Genomic DNA, 15,916 nt, shown 5'->3' with positions numbered 1-15,916 from the left:
AAAGTCCTGGAACCCGGGGCCTGCAGGGGTGAGCGCCAAGCCCCGGCCCCGGTGCTGCCTATGCCAGAGGGGCTCTGTGCCACCCTCACTCATCTTACAGGGCAACGAATCGGGGAGAAATCCCCGCTGTTCCCCGAAGTCAGGACCAGGGGTCAGGAGGGAAGAATCCTTGACACACTCCGTCCACACCCCACAGAAAAAGGCGGTCCCCAGAAGCAGCGTTTCCTCTTAAAATGTGATTACGGGGGCCGAGCAGTAGCACAGCGGGTTAAGTGCACGTGGCGCAAAGCGCAAGGACCGGCATAAGGATCCCGTTTCGAGCCCCGGCTCCCCACCCGCAGGGGAGTCACTTCCCAGGTGGTGAAGCAGGTCTGCAGGTGTCTGTCTTTCTCTCCCCCTCTGTCTTCCCCTCCTCTCTCCACTTCTCTGTCCTATCCAACGATGACATCAACAATAACAATAATAACTACAACTAAAACAACGGCAACAAAAGGGAGTATTAAAAAAAAATTACAGTGTTTACATTTCAAGACAGTCTGGGTACAGTGGTTTGGGGTGATGATATCACAGAATAAAGTGGAGGCTGAATCAACACCTGCAGGGTCACAGTCACCAACCTGTCACCTCTTCCAGCCAGTGCCGCATCCTTCAGGTGGGGAACCTCATGGGCGGAGCACGGGCATCCTGTCATCAAAGGGCGCTCAAGGCGCTCAGGGCGCAGTCACACACTCAGGCCAGCCCGAGTGACCACCTGTGGAAGGTGTGTGCTGTCTGCCCGCACACCCACAGGGCATCTCTCTCTTCGACCTTTTTTTAAAATTCTTTCTTTTTTTTTTCCTTTTTTTAACATTTATTTTCCCTTTTGTTGCCCTTGTTGTTTTTCCTTTTTTAAAAATTGTTGTTGTAGTTATTGTTATTGATGTCGTTGTTGGACAGGACAGAGAGAAATGGAGAGAGGAGGGGCAGACAGAGAGGGGGAGAGACAGACAGACACCTGCAGACCTGCTTCACCGCCTGGGAAGCGACTCCCCTGCAGGTGGGGAGCCGGGGGCTCGAACCGGGATCCTTCCGCTGGTCCCTGCGCTTTGCGCCACCTGCGCTTAACCCGCTGCGCTACACCCAGCTCCCTCGACCTCACTTTTCAGCTCTCTCTTACTTCAAGTTCTGAAGCAGATCGGACAGCAGCTGCGAGCATCTTCTCCGTGGCCCCGCCTCCTTGCCGTCGGCCCAGCTACACAGAGGCCACTTTCAGGGGAAACACAGCAGTGTCCACACTGTCCAGAAGAGCCCCCCCCCCAGGTTTCCTGACTCAGGAGAGAGGCCCCGTGAAGTTCATGGCACTTCTGGTCTCCACACCTCAAGTGGCCTCACAGCTGCTGCGTCTCCGGCAGCCAGACCGGCTGCCCCCCCAGGTAAGCTTTGTGTTGGGGTCACAGCAAGAGTTTTAGGTGACAGTCACATGAGCGACGGGTCAGGAGCAGCCAGATACCACGGGCCAAACCCCTGAGCCTGTGAGGAGTCTGACTCCAGCGATTTGCTGGCCACGGTGACCCACCTCAGCCTCCGCCGCGTGGCCTTGGCCCCCACTCCCCCCCAGACAGCTGTGACTAGAGCGTTTCCCGCCGGGCCGGGGGCCTGTCACACACAAACGGCAGCCACGGAGCCACCTGCGAGAAGGCATGAAAAGCACCGATGACAGAGCGCAGGGCCCTCCGAGCGGCTGGCAGAGCAGGCAGAGCAGACACCGCCACTATTCGCACGAAGACTGGCACATCACGTCCCATCACGTCTCATCTCGAGGTGACGCCCAGCTCTACCCGGCCGGACCACATGGCAAAGGGAGACATCCCTGGACTCCATTAAACACTGGCTGTCTCTCATTTCCACAGACGCGCGGGGCAGCCCAAAGGGGGAGTGACCGCGGGCGCCCTGTGCCGGCCTGCGGGCCCTGCCTGCTTGACCCGGGCCCGGCTGGCACCTGCCCAGTCACCAGCGGGGCTGTCACAGCAGCAGATACAAATACATTTATTTCGTCCTTGATTTCTTTCGGTGCGACTTGGACATAAACATTACAGCAGTTAGTCTGTACTTTTAAAAACCATAGCTCGACGGTATGTACAGCTACATTTACAACCAAAAGCAGAGCTCCGTCGGTGTGGCCGCGGCCGAGCAGCCCACCCGGCGAGGACGCCCCGTGGCTCGAGCCCCCAGATGGAATCGCCGAGACGTGAGATGGGCTACCCCTGCAGACGGGAGCGGAGGGAAGACCAGCAGCGCAGGGCCGCGCGGGCCGCACAACTGAATAAATAGACGTTTATTCCCCTGCAGACAGACCGGGCGCCTGCCGGCCGGCCCGGGCTTCAGGTACCGAGAGCTGAGGCGGCTCGGCGGTCAGCTGCCGCCGCACCCGACCCGACCCGACCCGAGGGGAGGCTGCAGGGCCAGGAGGGACGCCTGGGGGTGGGGGCGAGACCCCGCCGCCCAGACGATGCGAAGCGAGGCGAGGGCCCCGGAGGTCATGTGACGCTGACCTCCAGCACGTGGTCGTCCCCGCTGGGCAGCACGAGCACCTGGCGGCCCGCGCTGGCCTGGAACACCTGGCCGGGCGGGAGGGCCTGCAGGCGAGGCATGGGCAGGCCTCTGTGCTCGCCGCTGCCGGCCGGGTGCGCGCTGCCCCGGCTCCGCACGCTGCCGCTGTCCTCGTCGGCCGGCCGGTCCACCGACACGCCGTCGTTCTCGATCCAGCTGTCTGCCCCCGGCACACGGAAGGACCCTGAGCCGCCGCGGGCTCCCACGCCGCCCCGCCCCTGCCGCCCACTGGCCTCCGCCCGCCCCGCCCCTGCCGCCCACTGGCCTCCGCCCGCCCCGCCCCTGCCGCCCACTGGCCTCCGTCCCCCCCGCCCCTGCCGCCCACTGGCCTCCATCCCCCCCGCCCCTGCCGCCCACTGGCCTCCGTCCGCCCCGCCCCTGCCGCCCACTGGCCTCCGTCCGCCCCGCCCCCGCCGCCCACTGGCCTCCGTCCCCCCCCGCCCCCGCCGCCCACTGGCCTCCGTCCCCCCCGCCCCCGCCGCCCACTGGCCTCCGTCCCCCCCGCCCCTGCCGCCCACTGGCCTCCGTCCCCCCCCCCCCCGCCCCTGCCGCCCCGTCCCCCCGCCCCTGCCGCCCACTGGCCTCCCGTCCCCCGCCCCGCCCTTATTGGCCTCACCCGCGTCCGGCTGCGCCGAGTGCACCGAGTGGTGCGGCAGGTACTTGAAGAGCCGCACGTCGGGGAGCGGCAGGCAGCCGGCGAACAGCGGCATCACCTCCATGCGGACGCGGTGCGTGGCGCGGGCGGCCACCGGCATGGCGAACACGCCCGAGCTCTTCCCGCACACGGCCCAGTTGCTGCTGTTGTCCACCACTGCGGGGAGGCGGGCGGGCGGGCGCCGTGAGCCCGGACCCCCCGTCCCCCCGTCCCCCTGTCCCCGCGCCGCCGCGCCCACCCACCTTCGTACAGGAGCCTGGTGGGCAGCTGCTCCTGGCCCTGCGCCAGCGCCTCGTCCCTGTCGGCCTCCAGCAGGTCCGAGAGCCGCGTGACGGCCACCTCCAGCGAGCAGAGCGCGCCCGTGCGGCAGTGCTCGGCGCCCGGCGGCGGCCGGATCTCGGCGCACACGGTGTACAGCGTCTGCGGGACACGCACCCGGCGCGGGCTCGGCCCTGTCTGCGCTAGACGGACGGACGGACGGGGACAGGGACGGACGGGGACGGGGACTACCCGGCAAAGGCTGCGCCCACGTCGGGCCGACGACGCGACACCCGGGACCTGGGGGCTCCGCACGCGGACGCTCCACGGCTCAAGGCCTGGAAGCCGCCCCCAGAGCAGCAGACTCGCCCCTCCTTCTGAGGAGTCGCCCCCCAGAGCAGCAGACTCGCCCCTCCTTCTGAAGAGTGCCCCTACTTCCTTACAAATGGAGCCCCTGCTGATGCTCTAGACTGAGAGGCGGGAAGGGGCGAGGGGTGTGCCTGCATTTCCAAGGACCCCTGCAACCAGGCCTCTGACCCTCATCTCTGGCACCCCACCCTTGGCCTTCCTTCATGCTCCCGGAGATTCTGCTGGGGGTCTCTCAGGCCCCAGACCCCCAAGTAACACTGGGGGGGGGTGCTGCCTTGCTGTGTGGGACCCCGGGCACTGGGACAATCGTGCTGTGTGGACCCTCTCCCTCTGCACCTGCTTCTATCTGACAATTTCCACCTGGAGCAGCGGAGCCCCTGTGGGGACTGAAAAACAGGAAGTCAGTGCCACCAGGACTGGGGAGGCAGCACAGTGGTTCTGAGGGAAAAAAAGCTCTCCTGCCGGGCACAGCACCGTCAGCCAGCTGAGCACCATCATCACCACTTCTTTCTAACCAGAGCACCATTCAGCTCTGGCTTATGGTGGTGCGGGGGATTGAACCTGGGACTTTGGAGCCTCAGGCAGGAGAGTCTCTTTGCAGAACCAGTATGCTATCTGCCCCCGCCTAAAAATAACAATACATGGAGGACAACACAGGTTTTGCAAGCAGGCTGGCCGGCCTGAGGCCCTGAGGCCCTGAGGCCCCGGGATCAGTCCCAGGCAGCTGAGCAGGGGCTCTGGGAGAAGCCCGAGGGCGCCCATCCTGCCTCCTCCTCTGCAGCCGCCTGGCCCGCCCACCTGCCTGCCCGCCCGGTACTCACGAAGAAGCCCTCCAGGCGGAAGTCGTAGGTGTAGGGCCGCAGGGCCACGGGTGCTCGCTCCTGGGCGTCGGGGGTGAAGCCGAGGGAGAAGCGGCACTGCAGCGCGGGCGGCGGCGGGCGGCCCCACAACAGCTCCCACACGAAGAACAGTGTCTGCCGGCTGTGGAGCCGCTGCGGGCGGGCAGGGGGGCGTGAGCCGGGGGTCCCCGGGCGAGGGCTCCTCACGGACGGGACGGGGCCGGAGCCTGGAGAGCTGGCCACAGCCGGACCGAGGGACGTGGGGAGCCGCCCGCCTCCCGCACGCCCACCCGCCTGCCACGAAGGCTTCTGGGCCGGACAGGGTGGGGGCCCTGGGCCTCGGCTGACTCGGGCTGCCCGCCGGTGCTGTACTCGCTCAAGTGACACCTCAGCTCATGTCCCGAGGGCCACCGCAGGGGCTCCCAGCACGTGACCTGGAGCACTGCACTGGCAGTGAAGCAGTGCTGCGGCCTCTCTCTCTCTCTCTCTCTCCCTCTCCCTCTCCCTCTCCCTCTCCCTCTCCCTCTCTCTCTCCTCCTCAGTCTTTAAAAACAAAGGTCACTCAGGCGGGGACCGGCCCCACAGTCCCACAAACCACCCACAGGGCTTTCTTTGGGGGACAGCAGGACCATGGGCACAGGGGACGGGCCGCACCGCCCCCAGGGGCGACAGTGTCCTTGCGGTGGCCCGGGAGGCTGAGCACGGAGCAGAGGGAGTCTAAGGCCGGGGCCCGTGGCCCAGGAGGGAGCGCAGTGGCTAGAACGCTCGAGTCTCAGGTGTGGGGCCCCGAGTTCGAGCCCTGGCACTGCCTGCGCCAGCATGATGTCTGACCTCCTCGCTGGCCTTCGTGGTGGTAAGTAAACTACAAAGAAACAGTGTCACCAGGTCCCGAGACCGCTCACTGGGGAGGGAGGCACAGGCCTGGCGGCCGTCTCGCGGAGCACCCCTCCTGGAGGCCCTGTCTGCCTCACCTGCAGGGCCTGTGTGTGGAGGGGCACCAGCCGCAGGTCAGCGCTGCCCTCCGTGTCCAGCAGGCAGCTCTCCGACAGCCGGAAGTCCAGGTCCGACAGGTTCTGCACACACACCTGGACGTACTTCCTGTGGCGGAAAGGCCTAGGTGAGGCTGCAGCCCGGCTTCGGAGGGGCCGGGCGCCAGGAGCCACGGGCCAGGAGCAGGAGCAGTGCTCCCTCAGAACCGGACGGCGGACAGAGGGCTCGGGGCTCGGGGAGCAACACGGTGCCCTCCTCCCTCCCTGCTGCTCTGTCCCTCTAAGAACCGAGAAACAGAGCCAGGTGGGGGCTCAGCGGGAAGGAGGCGAGGTCCTGCCTCCTCCAGCTGGATCACCGGGAACCTGAGCCGGAGCAGGGAGGACCGTGAACCGGAAAGGGAACCTCGTGGCTGTGTGAGAGGACGCCCTGGGGAGTCCCTGAGCCCCCCGGCTGCCCCAGCCACCCCGCCCGAGTCCCCACACAATGCTCCTGGCCTCCGGTCGCGCCACAGCCCCAGCAGCCCCTGCCCCACGCCCGCTCACCGCGTCCCGGCAGACAGTAGGGCGTGCGTGGTTCGGAAGGGCATGCTGAAGGTCAGGGCGATGACGGTGGAGTAGATGGACCACGGACAGTCGATGGACACCTGCGGCGGAGGGGCGCGCACGTCAGCGTGTGCGTGGTGCGCGCATGTAGGAGACTCCCGGGGTGGGCCTGCAGCCGCGCGCCCAGAGCCGAGCCAGGCATTCTCCCCCACAGCCCTGCACGGGCACCATCCGCCTGGCACGGCGTGGCTGGCCCAGGGTCGTGGTTGCGGCCTCCCCCGCGAGTGAGGCTGCACCCCTGCCCTCCCTCAGCACATGATGGCTGTCGGGCCCTGCTGCACCCCCACGAGAAGGTTCCCTTTGTGTCCGTCCCTCGGGGGGCCATCTGAGGGCTCACAGACCCCCCCGGCGGCAGCACCTGCCCACCTTGTGGTCGGTGGTGGCCATTCGAGGCTCGGCCCCCTGCGCGTCCTGCGTTGTCCAGGGGGGCCGGGCCGCTTCGCCGATGCTCTCGCTGGCTGCGGGCGCGGACGGCAGTGAGAGGACGTCCAGCTCAAACTCGATCACGTGGTAGGCGGGCGCCGCAGGCAGGCCAATGCTTGTGACCCTGTCCGACGCCTGGACCCGGAGCGTGGTGTCAGACGTCTTTTCTAGGAGAGGCAGAGGAGTCACCGCTCAGAGCTGCGCTCGTGTCACCTCCTGGGAGGTGGCTGTAGGCCGCTGGCCCCAGCACTGTGCCTCTTTCCACGGCCCTCCTGCTCCCTCCTGCTCCCAGCAGGATGCTCCCCTCACCTCTCAGCAGGGTTGGGGGAGGGGCCCCAAGGTTTGGCTCTACTTTTTCTTTTTTTTTTTTTAAAGAATTTATTTATTTGTTTATGAGAAAGACAGGAGGAGAGAAAAAAGAACCAGACATCACTCTGGCAAATGTGCTGCCGGGGACTGAACTCAGGACCTCATGCTTGAGAATCCGGTGCTTTACCCACTGTGCCACCTCCCGGACCACTTGGCTCTACTTTCTGGGGTAGAGGAGGGGAGAGCGGGCTGGGGGCTAAGTCACCCCCCGACCCCCAGCAAGGCCTTAAGGCAGGCCACCAAACACGGGACAACTGTCAGTCTGTCTCTGCCCCACAGACTGCTGTGTCCACATGCAGGGACAGGTCACATGTCACAAGGCCACAGAGCAAAGAGGGCAGGGACATGGGACAGAGCCGGGGATGGGGACACAGGGGACAGGGGCACAGGGTACAAGGGCACAGAGCACAGGGACACAGGGGACAGGGACACAGAGCACAGGGGACGGGACACAGGGGACAGGGACACAGAGCATAGGGGACGGGGACACAGGGGACAGGGACACAGAGCACAGGGGACAGGGACACAGGGCACAGGGGACAGGGACACAGAGCACAGGGGACGGGGACACGGGACAGGGACACAGGGGACAGGGACACAGGGCACGGGGACACAGGGGACAGAGACACGGGACGGGACTAGGACACAAAGCACGGGACGGGGACACGGGATGGGGACACAGGGAACAGGGACACAGAGCACAGGGGACAGGGACACAGAGCACAGGGGACAGGGACACAGAGCACAGGAGACACAGGGGATAGGGACACAGAGCACAGGGTCCTGCCAGGAGGTGTGCAGACACACCAGGGCGGCGCTCACCCCTGTCACTGGAGTAGACGGAGGCGCGCCTGTCGGCGTCCCAGAGGACGAGCATGGCGTCCACGTTGCTGAGCTGCAGGCTATCGCCCTGCTTCACAGTGTAGTGGCCGGTGGTGACCGTGAACCGGACCCTCTGAGGGATGCCGGCCAGGAGGCTGTCTGGAGGGAAGGGGCGGTCGGCGGGCAGCATGCGCCCGCGGGTCAGGGGAGGGGACTGAAACGGGGTGGGCTCGGCCCGCGCCCTCCCCCTCCCGCCAGACACCCAGCCGCAGGGACTCACCGGCCAGCGGCTCCACGTGCAGCTGCGGCTCCTGCGAGTACACGTCGTACTGCGCCGGCGGGGGCAGGCGCGGCAGCAGGAAGCACACAGGGCCCAGCGAGGCCCACAGCTGGCGCAGCGTGTAGGTGCCCGGCTCGGCGGCCTGGGGACGAGAGAGAGAGTCAGAGATGAGAGAGAGAGGGAGAGAGAGGCCTGGCGCCTGCCCTGGGAGGCGAGCCCCGCCCCGCCCCGGAACCCCGCAGCTGCCCGCACCTGCGTCTGGAAGCTGACCAGGTTGTCCCCGGGCTGTAGCGTGAGGCCCTCGCGGTGCAGCGCGTGCGGCCCGTCCTCCAGGACCAGGCGGGTGGGCGCGTCGGGGCCGGGCGCGGGCTCGGGCGCACGCAGCAGCAGGTGCACGTTCCTGCAGATGATGCCGGCGGACGCGAGCGCGCCGTCGCCGTCGGAGGGGCTGCGCTCCAGCACCGCGTGCAGCTCAGGCGCCGGGGAGCCGCCACGGGCCGCCAGGGGTGGGGGGCAGGGTGAGGGGCTGGACGTGCGGGGCTGGGCCGGGCCGCGCGCAGCGCTGAAGTGCAGCCGCAGGCCCAGCTGCTCCAGGGGCACCGGCGCGGGCATGCGGCTGCTCAGCGTCACGTCCACCGCCAGCGTCCCGCCCACATGCACCGCGCCGCCCGCCGGCCGGAAGCTCAGCTCCCGCAGCTGCGCGAAGGACTCCAGCGGGAGCAGGATCCTGCGGCCTGGAACACAGCCACCTGCCAGGGTCTGCCAGGGCCACCTGCGGCTGCTTAAGGCCACCCCATGCGGCGCGGGCCGGAGCGGCCCGGGTGTGTGCGGGCACGGGGGCGGACACTGTGGGCGCAGGGGTCCCAGCCCTCACCTGGGCTGTCCGGCGGCCGCTGGGCACAGCTGACCACCTCCTGGCAGAAATAGCGGCGCTCATCCTCCGTCAGGTGGCCGTCGCTGGCCAGGAGGCTGCTGGTCTGCAGGTAGCTGGGGGCAGGTTAGGGCCTGGCCGGGAACTGCATCGAACCCCAACAGCCCAGGCACCCGGAGGCTCTGTGACAGGGCTCCGTCCCGTCCAGCCCCCATCCTGCCTTGGTCCCGCCCCGGGAAGGATTCTCCTCCAGCTGACCCAGCAGTTGCTGCCCTGTCCCCGTCCCCATCCCCGTCAAGGATACTCCTCCAGCTGACCCAGCAGTCGCTGCCCTGTCCCCAGCAGTCGCTGCCCTGTCCCCATCCCCGTCCCCGTCCCCATCCCCATCAAGGATACTCCTCCAGCTGACCCAGCAGCTTCTGGCAGGCGGCCAGCTGCCTCCTGGTGTGCGTGACAGGCAGTGCCCAGCCCTCAGCCACGTAGCTCTTCAGCGCCGCCTGGAGGTACAGCTCTGCCTTCTGTGGGGACCTCTTCCTCCTTGGAACCAGGGGAGGGACACCCCTCAGGGATCCTGACACACAGCTCAGCCCCCCCCATGGTGCCCACGAGGGGGAGACTGCGGTGGCTGGCAGGCCGGGACAGGCTCGGGTGTGCCCCCGCCACTCCCAGCATGGGGCAGCACCCAGAAAGTGCTTGCCTGGCCCCTGCAGGCTGACACCGTCCCAGGCCACTGAGTGAGAGCCCCAGACACACCCAGAAAAACGCACATTAAGACCCAGAGCCGGGTGAGAACTAGCTCACGGGCCAGCGCCAAGCCCTGGCCGGCTCCGCGAGGCTGAGTTCTGTCACGGGGCCTCCTCTGCCTCTGGACAACACGCCCAGACTGGGGAGCCGGGCATAACGCGCACAGAGTACTAAGCGCAGGGACCCACGCGAGGATTTAGGTTCAAGCCCCTGGTCCCCACCTGCAGGGCTGCTGGTGTCTCTCTGTCTCTGTCCCTCCCTATCGCCTCTTCCCTCTCAACATTTGTCCTGTCCAGTGAAGTGGGAAAATGGCCTCCGGATCGTGCACGCTGAGGCCGTGGCTCCAGGCCGGTCAAGCAGAGCCATGGCACACGGCCCCAACAAAGACAGCCAGACCTGCCTCCCTGTGCCAGGGCCAAGCCCCAGAGGGGCTCCTTCTGGGCAGACACGGCCCTGCTCCTGAAGCAAGGAGGCGCCAGGACCCTGACCCTGTGCCGCACTCCGTCACCCGAGACGGGTCGCGTCCCCCGGCACAAACGGCGACCCGTGTCTCAGGAGGGCAGCTCCAGAATGCCCGTGGCCACACAGGCTCTACCAGCAGCCTGCTCTCCTGAGGAGGGAGCCAGACCCGAGACGCTGCTACCCAGGGAACAAAGCCTCCCTCCCCGGGGCCTGACCACCTCCCCGGACGCCAGAAGGCCAGTGCGTGCAAGAGAGACATGGACAGCGCCATCCCTGGACTCCAGCCCCCTTGGGACTAGCCCCTCCTTCCCCGGGACCCCAGCACCCATGGCAGGGCAGATGGGCGTCACCGTGTCAGTCTCTCAGCCTCCCACAGACCTGAGAGACCCCAATGCCTAGTGATGGGGGCCGGGAGGAGGCCACCAGTGGAGCGCACACTGTGCGTGCACAAAGACACGGCCCAGCACCCGGCACCAAGGGGAAGCACATGCATGGCGGAACAGAGCTGGGATCTCTCTCTCCTCCGACTCACTCTTTCTGCCTCTCCCTCACCCTCCGTATAAAGACAAACACAGAAGTCTGCCGGTGCCGAGGATTCGAGCCCAGGGATGCCCGGGGCACAGGCCAAAGGCACACTGACACTCAGGAAGCCCCGCCCACCACACCAGCTTGAGGGTGACGGGCAGCCCCCGGGACACTAAGGGGACACTAAAGGGACGCCTCCTCCCCACCCTGACGGGCAGGGCGGGTTCAGGGCTAGGGCTCGCACGCGCGGGAGGCAGTTACATGTGGAACTCCGCCAGGTCCTTGCCCACCAGCTTGGCCGAGCGTGTCCGCCCGATGCTGCTGTACATGTCCATGGAGGCCTGGGCCAGGTCCTGCGGGCAGACGGGTGTGAGCCTGGGACCCCACCCCGACCATGCACAGGACAGTCAGCCGCTCAGAGCCGACACGGCCTGCCCCCCCCCATCCCGTGACCGGCCGCGGCTGAGGCAGAGAGCAGCCCCTCACCCCGGGTCTGTGAACCGGGCGACTCAGAGCCACCTCGGCCTCACGGCCCCAGCGAGGCCAGCAGTGCTCACCAAGTAGTGCTTCTGAAAGGCTTCCACAGACGACAGCGCTTCTTTGAGTTTCTTGTAAGGACTCTGAGCAGTGTTGGCTTCAAAGAGAAGGGGGAGTCGTCACCGGCATCCCACCCGCCTGCCCACCCGCCCGCCCGGCCGCCCGCGGCAGCTACCTGTTTCGGGCCGCTCGGTGCCCAGGCCGGCTAGGAGGTCCACCGTCCGGTTGAGGTCCTCCGAGTCCGGGCCCTCCTCGGACACCAGCCCGCACAGGTGGCCCAAGGACTTGAGCTGCGGGGACAGCCCGGCGTCAGTCGGGAGTCTGCGCGTTGCGTGAAAACCGAGCCTGGGGTCGGGATGGACTGGAAGGGGCGGGGACGGCGCCCACCTTCTCGGTGGCGTAGCTCCACAGCCCCACGGTGTGCGCCACGTTGGCATCGAGCTGGGCCCGGTCGCAGCAGCCCTCGAGCCTCTGCAGCACCTCCAGGCAGCTCAGGAAGACCCAGCAGTCCAGGGCGCCCGGCGGGACGGACACCTGGGGGGCAGTGAGCGTCGGGGGTGGAGGCGGCGACGGCCAGGCCCGCCGGGCGGGGACACGAAGCGGCGAGTCCACTCGGGCGGCCTGGCCTCACCCCCGGGAGCTGCCCGGGGCTCCTCGTGCTCTCAGGACAGGCGGGGCTGGGGTCAGGGGTCAGGGTCCAAAGGACCCATTCAGACTGGGCCTGAGGAGGGGTCCACAAACTGTAAACAGGGCACAGGGCGTGGGGGGCTCCATGCTCCATGCACAGCAGGGATATGGGGGTGTCCACACTACACATGGGCGTCTGGGGGTCACTCTACACAGGCCTCCTGGGGTCACTCTACACAGGGCGTCTGGGGGGCTCAGTCTACAGCGGGCGTGGGGTCAGTCTACAGCGGGCGTGGGGCTCAGTCTACAGCGGCGTGGCGGCGTGGGGCCGTGTCGTGGTAGCTCACCTCCAGCAGCCGCAGCTCCTGCACGCAGCTGTGCAGCAGCCCCAGGGCGCGCTGGGCCACCTCCCAGGGCCGCTGCAGGAAGAGCAGCAGGGTGCACTGGCGCGAGAAGAGGTAGCTGCGCAGGTCAAGCAGGGAGGCCTCCCGCCGCCGCACCAGCTCACGCTTGTCCATGTCGATGGGCTTGCGCAGGGCCAGGCCGCTCCAGCTCCGCACGGGCTGGCAGAAGAAGGCCAGCCAGTTGGCGCCATCTGCAGGGACACGCACCGACTCGCTGCCACCGGTCCCGGCCCCGCACCGCCGCCCGCATCTGAGAGACCCCGGACGCCCGGCTCCCCCTTCCTCGGCCTGGGGCAGAGGACAGAGGGTGCGAGGAAGCTGTAGGGGCGGGAGGGGAAGCCTTCCTGCAGGGCGCCCCAGGTCCATCCCAAGGCCCGCTCGCTCGCGGAGGACTTCCTAAGGACCCCCGCCCCCCGGAGCGCTAACAAAGGCTCCCACATAACGTCGGGTCCTGACTGCAGCAAACCGGAGGGAACCATGTCCGGCAGAAGTGAGTGGAGGGCACCGGGGAAGCCCGCCGGAGCCCCCGAGGGCAGCAGGGGCAGGACGGGCATCTGCTGCAGAGGACCTCTGAGTCGCTTTCCTCTCCAGTGAGGGCACCGTGTCCTCACCCTCCTGGTCAGTGCGCCCTGGCAGGCGCCAGCGGAAACCCCGGCTCGAAGCCCCCAGCGGCATCCCGGGTACACGACCCCCTGCAGCCTCCACTACGGAGCCGACTGGCCACGGGGCACCTCTCAGGGTCCCAAGGGAGCCGACCTGGCCGCACACCTGCCCCGCGTCCCAGCCGAGTCACCGACGGGCCTCCCCCTCTCCCGGCACTGGGGGCCCCTAGCCCCCTCTGCAGACACCGTGACCAGCAGAGACCCCCACCCCGGCGTGGGACCGGTGGCTGCAGCGGAAACGCCCCTTCCCACGTGGGGGGGGGGGGGCTGGACTCAGCCAGGCACAGGCGATCAGGAAATCAGCCCTCAGCCAGGAGGTGACACGGCGCCCGCCCCGCCGGCCAGGCCGTGAAGGGCACACTCACCGCCGGCACCGAAGTTGAGCACATACTGGGAGAAGAGCGCGTCCAGCTCGTCGTACTGCACCAGCGCGTCCTCGAACTGCTGTAGCATCTCGAAGACAAAGGCCAGCTCCTCCTGCCGGAGACACACGTCGGCCTCTCCCGCCGCCCACGGAGCCTCCGGGGGCCCTGCCCCGCACCCGCACACGCCGGCTCCCACCCACCCCACCCACCCCGTGGGACACAGCAGCGCGCCCTGTGGCCTGGCTCCTCAGGACGAGGACGAGGACGAGGACGAGGACGGCGTTCGTTCCCTCCCTCCCTCCCTCACTCCTTCCTCAAAGCCCCTTTTCCACTGCTGCAGCAGCAGCTCCCGGCCTCCACCACGGTGAGGAGTGCGCCCTGTGAGAACCGTCTCCTGGCCAGCAGTGTGTCTCACTCAGAGACATCTCTCTCCACACGACTCCCCTGAGGAACTGCGACATCAGAGCTACAGCGTGAGCGGCCTGGATGGGGGCTGTGCGCTGGACTGCCGCTGCAAAAGGCCGCCGTCCCCTCCCTGTCCCCTCCTCTGTCCTCTCCTATATTCCACTGTCCCCTCCTGTCCCTGTCTCTGCCCTCCCCTGCCCCTCCTGTCCCCGTCTCTGCCCTCCCCTGCCACTCCTGTCCCCGTATCTGCCCTCCCCTGCCCCTCCTATCCGCCCTCCCCTGCCCCTCCTGTCCCCATATCTGCCCTCCCCTGCCCCTCCTATCCGCCCTCCTCTGCCCCTCCTGTCCCCGTATCTGCCCTCCTCTGCCCCTCCTGTCCCCGTATCTGCCCTCCCCTGCCCCTCCTGTCCCCGTATCTGCCCTCCTCTGCCCCTCCTGTCCCTGTATCTGCCCTCCCCTGCCCCTCCTGTCCCCGTATCTGCCCTCCCCTGCCCCTCCTGTCCCCGTATCTGCCCTCCCCTGCCCTCCTGTCCCCGTATCTGCCCTCCCCTGCCCCTCCTGTCCCCGTATCTGCCCTCCCCTGCCCCTCCTGTCCCCGAATCTGCCCTCCCCTGCCCCTCCTGTCCCCGTATCTGCCCTCCCCTGCCCCTCCTGTCCCCGTATCTGCCCTCCCCTGCCCTCCTGTCCCCGTATCTGCCCTCCCCTGCCCCTCCTGTCCCCGTATCTGCCCTCCCCTGCCCCTCCTGTCCCCGTATCTGCCCTCCTCTGCCCCTCCTGTCCCCGTATCTGCCCTCCTCTGCCCCTCCTGTCCCTGTATCTGCCCTCCTCTGCCCCTCCTGTCCCAGTATCTGCCCTCCCCTGCCACTCCTGTCCCCATATCTGCCCTCCTCTGCCCCTCCTGTCCCAGTCTCTGCCCTCCCCTGCCCCTCCTGTCCCCGTATCTGCCCTCCCCTGCCCTCCTGTCCCCGTATCTGCCCTCCCCTGCCCCTCCTGTCCCCTCCCCTGCCCCTCCTGTCCCCGTATCTGCCCCCCATACCTCCTGTCCCCGTCTCTGCCCTCCCCTGCCTCTCCTGTCCCCATATCTGCCCTCCCCTGCCTCTTCTGTCTACTCCCGTCCCCTCCCCTGTCCCCTCCCCTGCCCCTCCTGTCCCCGTATCTGCCCTCCCCATCCCTCCTGTCCCCGTCTCTGCCCTCCCCTGCCCCTCCTGTCCCCGTATCTGCCCCCCATACCTCCTGTCCGTCTCTGCCCTCCCCTGCCTCTCCTGTCCCCATATCTGCCCTCCCCTGCCTCTTCTATCTACTCCCGTCCCCTCCCCTGTCCCCTCCCCTGCCCCTCCTGTCCCCGTATCTGCCCTCCCCTACCTCATCTGTCTACTCCCATCCCCTCCCCTGCCCCTCCTGGCTACTGCACTGTCCCCTGCCCTGCCCTCCTGTCCCCATATCTGCCCTCCCCTGCCCCTCCTGTCTACTCCCCTGCCCCCTCCCCTGCCCCTCCAGTCCCCATCACTGTCCCCCAGCAGAGATCTCTCTGGATGGGCTCCCTCTCCTAACACCTTCCTGCTGCCACAGCACCCACTTGGCTGGGCTACACACCCCCCCCCCCGCCACAACACCAGGCACCTCCTCACACCAGCAGGGTGACAGCTCTGTCACCCGGCATCACCCTCCTCAGGTGGCCCAGAGGGCTGGGGGGAAGCAGTCTTCAGCCCCCAAACCCAGGGTTCACACCGTGGCCTCAGAGGCCAGGCCGTCCGGGGGCCCCTCCCGCACCTCTTTCCGGCCTGCGCCGAGACCCGACGGAGGCCCTTGAGACACCAGCCTGTCCCACATCAGCCACACCAGGGGCGAGTCCACACGAGACTCCTCAGAGGGGGAGAGACAGCTCACCCGGCAGGGTGTCTGCCTTCTCAGCACGGGGCCCTGGCCTGGACCTGGCACCAAGCAGAGCTCCGGTGCCCCAGGCTCTCGTCTCTGTCCGTGCTGGGGGACAGCCCAGGGGCAGTGACGCTCGCTCATGCAAGGCCTGGTTCTCCAACCAGAAACAAAGCCAGAGAAGTGCGTCTCTCCTGCAGTCAGGCAGGCAGGAGTCTGAGCACACACACGTGTGACAGAGCAGAC

The 15,916-nt window shown here is 67.5% G+C and overlaps 1 protein-coding gene across 1 annotated transcript in view; it reads right to left on the bottom strand.

The window, feature by feature from the left end:
* Positions 1-2,485: 2,485 nt before the first annotated feature.
* Positions 2,486-15,916, bottom strand: part of TRAPPC10 (trafficking protein particle complex subunit 10) — a 28,972-nt gene continuing 15,541 nt past the window's right edge. Inside the window, exons 6-23 of the mRNA XM_060198868.1 lie at positions 13,394-13,505; positions 12,310-12,557; positions 11,723-11,869; positions 11,511-11,625; positions 11,356-11,432; positions 11,060-11,151; positions 9,464-9,604; positions 9,071-9,183; positions 8,449-8,930; positions 8,197-8,338; positions 7,917-8,075; positions 6,669-6,892; positions 6,243-6,343; positions 5,682-5,808; positions 4,693-4,863; positions 3,487-3,664; positions 3,206-3,400; positions 2,486-2,749 (exon numbers count right to left, since the gene is read on the bottom strand). Coding sequence (XP_060054851.1) covers positions 2,517-2,749; positions 3,206-3,400; positions 3,487-3,664; positions 4,693-4,863; positions 5,682-5,808; positions 6,243-6,343; positions 6,669-6,892; positions 7,917-8,075; positions 8,197-8,338; positions 8,449-8,930; positions 9,071-9,183; positions 9,464-9,604; positions 11,060-11,151; positions 11,356-11,432; positions 11,511-11,625; positions 11,723-11,869; positions 12,310-12,557; positions 13,394-13,505 — 3,057 coding nt within the window. The 3' untranslated portion in view covers positions 2,486-2,516. The remainder of the gene's footprint in view (positions 2,750-3,205; positions 3,401-3,486; positions 3,665-4,692; positions 4,864-5,681; positions 5,809-6,242; positions 6,344-6,668; positions 6,893-7,916; positions 8,076-8,196; positions 8,339-8,448; positions 8,931-9,070; positions 9,184-9,463; positions 9,605-11,059; positions 11,152-11,355; positions 11,433-11,510; positions 11,626-11,722; positions 11,870-12,309; positions 12,558-13,393; positions 13,506-15,916) is intronic.

Source organism: Erinaceus europaeus, chromosome 9 (genome assembly GCF_950295315.1).
Source record: "Erinaceus europaeus chromosome 9, mEriEur2.1, whole genome shotgun sequence".
Classification (NCBI taxonomy): domain Eukaryota; kingdom Metazoa; phylum Chordata; class Mammalia; order Eulipotyphla; family Erinaceidae; genus Erinaceus; species Erinaceus europaeus.
The sequence above is the reverse complement of the archived record's forward strand: the minus strand, read 5'-3'. Positions and strand labels throughout refer to the sequence as shown.